Below are 8,388 nucleotides of genomic sequence, written 5' to 3'. Positions count from 1 at the left end.
ATTCCCTTCTTGATTTCACATCTGTAGAAAATAAGAGTGCAGGACTAGGCAGTGGCGCACCAGGCTAAGCGCTCACATTAAAGTATGCAAGCAACCAGGTTCAAGTCCCGGTCCCCACCTACAGAGGGAAAGCTTTACAAGCAGTGAAGCAGGGTTGCAGGTGTCCATCTCTCTCTTTAGCTCCCCCACCCTCCCAATTTCTCTCTGGCTCTACCCAATAATAAATAAATAAATAAAAATAGAAAAAAGGTACAAAAAAAAAAGAAAGAAAGAAAATAGAGTTCTGGGAAGTTGGGCGGTAGCGCATCGGGTTAAGCCTCTGGCTCCCCACCTGCAGGGGAGTCGCTTCACAGGCAGTGAAACAGGTCTGCAGGTGTCTATCTTTCTCTCCCCCTTTCTTGTCTTCCCTTCCTCTCTCCATTCCTCTCTGTCCTATCTAACAATGATGGCAACAACAGTGACTACAACAATATAAAACAAGGGTAACAAAAGGGAAAATAAATAAATATAAAAAATAGAGTGCTATTTCAGAGGAATAGGACTGGTTTTTCAATGAAGAAAGTAAAATAATGTGGGAAACAGTAAGCAGAGCACAAAGTAAGCATTCACAGAATGTGTCTGAATAGTAGTAATCATTGTATGCTTCATTCTCCAAAAAAATTCCAAAGAGTCAATATAGAGAATTAGGGTTCTTTATTGGGAGATGTCAGTAAAAGATATGAGAACAAACCTTAGGGGTGTGAAAAGTCGATATAAAGTAGAGAAACCCATCCTAGGAGAATGAACAGGTCTACAGAAGTCTGTACAGAAGTTGTCAGGGGCTACCCAGTGGTATAGTGAAAGAGAGGTAGTCTCCAAGGGCGCCCCACCGGGGCCGGTAGATCTGGAAGATGGTGATCCAGGTGGCAAGTACAATCACCCAGAAGAGGAAGCCCACAGCTGAGCGCCAGACATCTGTAAGAAAACAGGATTGTGGAAGGCTGGCCTGCATCAACTCTGATCTCCCTCCTGGTCTTCTCTTCCATAGAGAATTCTAGGGGTGGGGCGGGCGGTAGGCTACCTAGTTAAGCACACATTACTGTGCACAAGGACCCAGGTTCAAGCCCCTGGTCCCCACCTGCAGGGGGAAAGCTTCACAAGTGGTGAAGCAGGACTACGGGCCTTTCTTTCTCCTCCTCTACCTCCTCCTCCCCTCTCAATTTCTGTGTCTATCCAATAATGGACCCAGGTTCAAACCTTGATCCCTACCTACAAGGGGAAAGCTTCAGGAACAGTGAAATGGTGCTGCAGGTGTCTCTCTGTCTCTCTCTTCCCCCTCCTCTCTCAATTTTCTGTCTCAATAAATAAATTGGTTAAAAAGAGAGAGAGAGAATTCTAGAACCTCCAACATTCCCTGCCACCAAGGGTCCCCATTCCTCCCTCCCCACCACAGGTGACCATGTGCCCTGGACTCACAGCCTTTGATTTGGCTCTGCTCAGTGTAAGCTGGGACAAGGAAGGCTTCTCGGAAGAACCAGAAGATGTTGACCAACCAGAGAAAAGGGAGAAAAGCGAACCCACCTAGAGGAAAACACAAGAAATATCTAGAGCATAATGCAACAAGGTCCTCCCTACTGTCTACCTCGAGGTCGCTGCCTTCAGAGAATCAGGAATCTGATTCCTCCACCCATCCTCTCAGCACCAGGAAACCGGCCCCCCAGTTCCCACTCCTTTGGGGGCCCAGGATTTGACGTTCCTGCCTCCTTCCTCCTCAGGGCTCGGGTGTTGGTGTTCTGGAGCCCCCGAATTTAACAACACTCGGGGTCCGTCCTCAGGCCCGAGCGTCCCCGCCGCTTCACCCCTCAGACCCCCAAGTGCTCCCTCCTCGGGCATTCCAGTCCGATCGCTTTCCTCTGGGGACCCCAGGAGCTCAGCCCTTACCCAGATAGTACTTCCGACACAGGTTCAGTTTCTCCTCGTTGGACACCCGCTCCAGGTTCATAGCTGCGCTGAGGCTGGGTCGTCGCGGGCGTCTGGGAGGCAAGACCCCGGCCTAGACGTGAACGACCACGCCCCGATCCCGGCGAAACGGTGGGAAACTGACGGGCCGCTCTCCTGGAAAAACACCCCTCCGAGACCCTTCTACCCACAACTGGCGGGATTAAGACGCTGCTTGAGTTGACTGGGGTGCGCAGAGACCCTCAACTCACTCGGGGAGTGGACTTCCTCCGGCTTGACGCCTTGGGCACTCTCAGCCACGGACGTTTGGGGGACCAGCCGCAAGCGTCTCTGGAGGTTGTAGTGTTTCGGTGAGATGACCGTGTGCGCTTGCGCGGACATGGGCCTCCTGAAGGTGAAATTTGGGAGCGTCGGCCTCCGACGCGCAGGCGCACTAAGGCGTCTCCGCGCGCGTGACGCGCTAAGTCCGCTACGAACTACACTTCCCAGTGCTCTCGAGAAACGGAAGTTGCGCGGGCCGTGGACAGTTGGAAGGCTGGAATACAAAGGCTGGGTGTTTAGCGTCTGGGATCTGGGCTGGACCGAGTGGGAGAGGATGCGCAGGGAGTGGGCCGTCGGGTGGCCGGGCGGCAAGGGCATTGTACCCGGGGTGTCAGGCTTTCGGTCGGTCCACCTCTGTCGTGGCACCCCTCCCAGGGTTAACTGTTCTTATTACTGTAAGATCCTGTCTGCCTGCACGGGACAAATACTCCCGGCATCACAAAACGACTTTCAGCCTGGAGAGCCAGGCACTGAGCCTGAGGGGTTAGCGCCCCTTGGCCCTTACTGTTTGCTACTCTGTTGATCTTCATGAGCTCCCGCTTTTTCTGGATTTTTAAAAAAGAAATATTCTATTCATTTATTAATGAGAAAGACAGGAGAGAGAGAAAGGACCAGACATCACTCTGGTACATGTGCTGCCAGGGATTGAACTTGGAACCTTCTGCTTGAGAGTACAATGCTTTATCCACTGCGCCACCTCCTGGACCACCTTCTCTCTGGATTTTTAAGGCCCATCCTAGCATTTTTCCCCCTGTCATTTTTTAAATTTAATAGTGGGCTACAAGATTGTAAAATTACACACTACACCTACCACCAAATTCTGTGTCCCCCACCTTTCCCTCTCCTAAAGTCTTAGAAAGTTTACTTGCTTATTTTTCTTTCTTTTTTGTTTGCTTTTTTGTTTTGTCTTTATTGCAAGATCTCTGCATTCACCCCCCCATCAAGGCTTGCCTCCTAGGAATTTGGTCCCACGCGCTCCCCTCCCCCCATAAATACATATTATTCTGCAAGGATAATCTGGTTTCCTTAAGGATCATCACTGCAGGACACAAGATGTTTAGGCTTGGGTAAGGATAGCTTAATAGTTATGCAAAAAGACATTCAAGCCTAAGGCTCCGAAGTCCCAGGCCCAATCCCCTTGCACAATCATAAACCAGAGCTGAGCAGTGCTCTGATAAAAAAGGAAGGGAATAAGGCGGTAGCGCAGCGGGTTAAGTGCAGGTGGCGCAAAGTGCAAGGACAGGCGGAAGGATCCCAGTTCAAGACCCCGGCTCCCCACCTGCAGGGGAGTCGCTTCACAAGCAGTGAAGCAGGTCTGCAGGTGTCTGTCTTTCTCTCCCCCTTTTCTGTCTTCCCCTCCTCTCTCCATTTCTCTGTCCTATCCATCAACGACGACAACAAGAATAAGTACCACAATAAAACAAGGGCAACAAAAGGGAGTGAATAAGTAAATATTAAAAAAAAGAGTGAGAGAAAGAAAAAAAAAAGAAGAGATGTCTCAGCCCTACCCTTTATTCCCTACCCGTTTGCATGCAACCTCACCCTTTAGGCTCAGGCACCTTTGAAATTCTGTTCAGACTCTAGTATAATTCAATCTAGGGATGTATTGGCAACCACACTATACTCTTCCACCCCCAAACTGCTCTGTGAGTGAGGGACTTGTCATGGAGAGCAGAGCAGGCAGCTTCCAGCAAGCCGTTCTTGTATTCCACCCTGCTCCTTCCTCCAGGTCACATGAGCAGCAATGTGAAGGTGCAGGAATAGTATGACAAACTGAGGTGTCAACTGGTACCTTCTAGATTTCTCAGTCTGGATAGGGGCTCTGACCAACTTTCCCCTCAGTTGCAGTATGAGGAGGCCACAGAGTAGGTAGTGGCTGAATTCAGTAACTTCTGGTTCAGTGACAGGCTTTGAATGTCAATGGTATCCAGAAATCATGCTATCAGCAGTACAACGTAGGAACCTGAAATCCCAGGTTCCTGTGTGTGTTGGTGTCAATGACAATGGCCTCTTCCAGTCATCCTCAATCCAAAACATGTACCTGAATTGGTTTCTGCAACTTCATACCTGCAACCCATCTCCTGGGCCTCGCCGGCAACTCTACAGGTATTTTAGGACCAGTCTGCCAAAATTTCTCATAACCTAAGGCTCCTTTATCTGAAGATTAACTTGACCCCATGCCCTCATAACAGTGCCCCAAGACTTTTGTGTTGCTCCCTAGCATTAGGCCTGTACCTAATTAATCACAAACACAGCACCTAAGTTCCACCCCTAACCCCTGCCTGAATGCTAAACCTAGGCCCAGGCTTTCCTCCATTCCTAGACCAATGTGATCACTTCTGATAGCTTTTTTCTTTAATATATATTTTTTTTAGAGAGAGAGAGAGAAACACCGAGCACTGCTCAGCTCTGGTTTATGGTGGTGCAGGGGATTGAACATGGGATTTTGGAGCCTCAGGCATGAGAGTCTGCTTGCATAACCATTATGCTAATTACCCCAACCCTTTGATAGCTTTCTTTCTTTTTTTCTTTTTCTTTTTTTAAATTTATTTCTTTATTGGGGAATTAATGTTTTACATTCAACAGTAAATACAATAGTTTGTTCATGCTTCTTTTCTTTTTAAAAATGTTTTATTCAGGGGGTCGGGTGGTAGTGCAGCGGGTTGGGCAAAGCGCAGGGACTGGTATGAGGATCCCGGTTCGAGGATCCCGGTTCGAGCCCCCCATTTGCTTCGAAGGTGGTGAAGCAGGTCAGCAGGTGTCTATCTTTCCCTCCTCTTTCCATTTCTCTCTGTCCTATCCAGCAATGATGACATCAATAACAGTGATAATAATAACTACAACAACGATAAAAAACAAACAGCTAGGGCAACAAAAGGGAAAAAATGGCCTCCAGGAGCAGTGGATTCGTGGTGCAGGCACCGTGCCCCAGCAATAACCTTGGAGGAAAAAAAAAATGTTTTATTCAATTTAAAGAAACACAGAGAGAAAGATACAGAGAAGGGCCAGAGCATAGCTCAACTCTGACTAATGGTGTTGCGGGGGATTGAACCTGGGACCTCAGAGTCTCAAGCAGGAAAGTCTTGCATAATCATTATGCTGTACCTCCTCTTCCTATAGCTAGCTTTCTTTCTACCCCTGACAGGTCCACAGTTCCTGGCCAGGACCTCTCCTGGAAGCTTCTTAACTCCCCAAATGCTGCAGTGGCTCCATAATGTCATCTTTAACTTGGGGACTTTTAGTGTTCCTCTCCTAATAAAGGTTTGATTTGCTGTGGTCTGCTAGCTTTCAACCGAGCTGTGGGTTGATTTCCTTTGCACACCCCCCATCTCTCCTGACAATAGGGGAAGTAGAGTTGGGCTTTTGACCACAACCTCAGAGGAGGAACTTCAAATAGCTCAGAACTAAGTAGTTCTAGGGATCCAATACCCTTGTGCTAGGAACCTCAGCATTTTCCTCTAAGAATCCTGATTATGGCAGACTGGAGGGTTCCTAGCCAAGAAGAGATTGTAGTTAGGAGCTAAGGTAAGGACAATAGGAGTTGGGGACCATTTGGGTGAGGGCTGGGTCCTCTTGTGCCAGCTCTCTGACTTGGGAACTGGATTAAATTTACAGTATGCCAAGTGCTGCTCTAAGACTTTACTTCTAATAACGATTTTAATTCTCCACAATAATCCTAAGAGGTGCTATTACTATTCCAGTTTCTAGATGGGCAAAAGAGGGTGGAAAAACAGCAGATATGTAATATGAATCCACAGCCAGGCACTATAGTCCTCACTCAAGCCACCTTGAGACCTGACGAAGCTAAACTGACAGCTGTTGATCCTGAGGGAAGAAGTCTTAGGATCCTATGCCCCCTCATCCACTGCTTCCTCCTTCTGTCCTCTTTTCCTCGAAAGTGCTACAGAGGGGGTGTGACACAGAGGCGCTCTCGACTCCACAGGATGCAGAGGTCCATCCTCTTGGGGCCCAGATTCCTCTTCCTGAAGGCGGCGCTGTTCCCGGCCCGGGCGGAGTCGCCGGAGGCTTCCAAATACTGTGGCCACTTGGAGTGCTGGAACCCTGACAACCTGTGCTGCGGCAGCTGCCTGCAGCGCTTCGGACCGCCCTACTGCCCGGGTGAGGGGCAGGGACCTGGCAAGATCGTGTGTCCAGGCAGACGGGTTAATAAGGTGTGAGGGGGACATTGGGGGTTGAGTACATGAAGAGTGAACCCACTCTTCTGAGCCACTGCAAAGGGCGGGGGGGGGCGCTGTGTCCGGTTGGGCATGAGGAAGCCGTGGGCGGCTGTGGTTAAACCAGTGTGGGCAGAGCAGCACCCAAGCCGGCGCCTGAAAGGGGCGGGACCTGCTGGTTTCGAGCCCGGCTGGGCGAGATGGGCGGGGCTGGTGGAAGGGCGCTAGGGGTGGGAGGCGCGGGGGCGGGGCCTGGCGGGATAAGGCTGCGGGGAAGCCGCTCTGCGCGGGGGCGGGGCCTGCGGGGATAGGGCTGCGGGGAAGCCGCTCTGCGCGGGGGCGGGGCCTGCCGGGATAGGGCTGCGGGGAAGCCGCTCTGCGCGGGGCGGGACCTGGCGGCCAAGCTCAAAATCCGATCTCTCTAGGTTCGAGTTTGCGGAAAACTGCGGGCCCAACGATTTCGATGATCTCTTAACGACGCCCTTTAAAAAGTGCCCTCCGGGGCAGTGCAACCTCCATTACGCTGAGCTGTGTAGCCCCTGTGGCGGCGGAGCCGCGGCCCCCGTTCCGGCGGGGAGCGGCGGCCGGAGTGGGCGTCGCTGCCTAGGTGCTGCTTGGGCCACCGGGGTTCCCAGCAAACGGGCACTTGCGGAAGGTGGGGCGGGGGGAGAGGATCGGGAGGTGACCAGCTTGGGTTAAAGTATTCGGGAGGGGCTGGATCAGGTAGGATGTGGCCCCACTGTGGGGTGTGTAACGATGGGAGAGCTTTAAACTGAGGGGTTGGAAGTGGGTGGGGCTTGTCTTCCGCTTTACTCCGACCTGCACCCTTCCCGCCTTTCCAGAGGCCTGTCCCTACCAAGGGGCCCTGCCCCCAGGAGACGTCCAGGATTTCCACTGAAAACGTCCATTCTACCTCGCCGAGTTCTGTTCTGCCACTGCTGCTGGCTCTGTTCGTCACCACAGTAGTGATCCTTCTGCTCATTCTGCCTGCCTCTTTGCTACTGCTGGCGCTGGCACCAGGACAAGAGTCCGTCCCACCCCTGTCCTAGTTTGGTTTGCAATAACCTCAACCCATACACTCTGGCCTCCTCACTGAGATCCCTGGAGGCAGAGAGGTCTCCCAGCTCTCTATTCTAATAGACGGGTTAGTTGAGGCCATGCCAAGAAAGGGAAAGAGGTGATGGGTTCTAAGTGGATTCTTTCTTCCCTGACCATTTTCTCTGTCCTAGAGCTGACCGGTTTGGCATCAAAGCCCCTGTCTCACCTCTTGGATGAGCTGGAAGTGCTGGAGGAGCTAATGGTGCTGCTGGACCCAGAGCCTGGGCCAGGTGGAGGAATGGGCTGTGGCACTACTCCACACCTGGCTGCAAGATATGGACTGCCTGCGGCCTGGTCCACCTTTGCCTACTCGCTTCGACCTACTTGTTCACCTCTGTAGGCCCTTATAGAGGTGGTAGTGACAAGGGACACCTCTGCCTCTCTGGAGTTTGGCACACACCTGGCCCAACTAGGGCAGACAGATGCACTGCAGGTGCTGTCGAAGCTTAGCTGATCTGGGTATTAAATTATCTAATACTCAATAAAAATAAAACTTCCTTGAAATAAAGTGCTTGCCACCTCTGGGCCTCATTAAGGGGCCCTCTTGAAACAGTCTTAGTTGGCTCAAAATGTAGTAGACCCACACCCCCTTCCCCCAAGAAAAAGGCCCATTCCACTATTTACTCAACACCAGATGTGGTGCAGGACTCAGGTGCTTCTGGGCAACCAGTTCTGAGAGAAGCAGCCCTCCACAGAGACTCAGCTGGGTTCCAGCTTGGAAAATTATTGATAGACACCTGTTTCTCTGAAACCTTAATCTTGAAAGATGGCTTCTCACCTACCTAGTGAAGCTGATGGGCTTTTTTTCTTGGCTCAGGATCAAGTAACAGCTTCTAATCCCGCTCCCTTTCCCCCT

The 8,388-nt window shown here is 51.2% G+C and overlaps 2 protein-coding genes across 2 annotated transcripts; one reads left to right on the top strand and one right to left on the bottom strand.

Moving 5' to 3' along the window:
- Window positions 1-676: 676 nt before the first annotated feature.
- On the bottom strand, window positions 677-2,291 carry PSENEN (presenilin enhancer, gamma-secretase subunit). The gene is made up of 3 exons (XM_007536893.3): window positions 1,921-2,291; window positions 1,456-1,560; window positions 677-954 (listed from the first exon to the last, which is right to left on the bottom strand). Exons 1-3 carry the CDS (start codon window positions 1,979-1,981, stop codon window positions 815-817), a joined length of 306 nt encoding a protein of 101 aa, XP_007536955.1. The 5' UTR covers window positions 1,982-2,291; the 3' UTR covers window positions 677-814.
- Window positions 2,292-6,203: 3,912 nt separating this feature from the next.
- On the top strand, window positions 6,204-8,274 carry IGFLR1 (IGF like family receptor 1). The gene is given in 2 exon segments (XM_016194206.2): window positions 6,204-6,378; window positions 7,664-8,274. Coding segments are annotated over 2 exon segments (498 nt in total). The 3' UTR covers window positions 7,987-8,274.
- The last annotated feature ends 114 nt before the right edge of the window (window positions 8,275-8,388 follow it).

This window comes from Erinaceus europaeus, chromosome 2 (assembly GCF_950295315.1).
Source record: "Erinaceus europaeus chromosome 2, mEriEur2.1, whole genome shotgun sequence".
Taxonomy (NCBI): domain Eukaryota; kingdom Metazoa; phylum Chordata; class Mammalia; order Eulipotyphla; family Erinaceidae; genus Erinaceus; species Erinaceus europaeus.
Note: the sequence above shows the minus strand (reverse complement) of the source record. Positions and strands in the feature narration are given on the sequence as shown.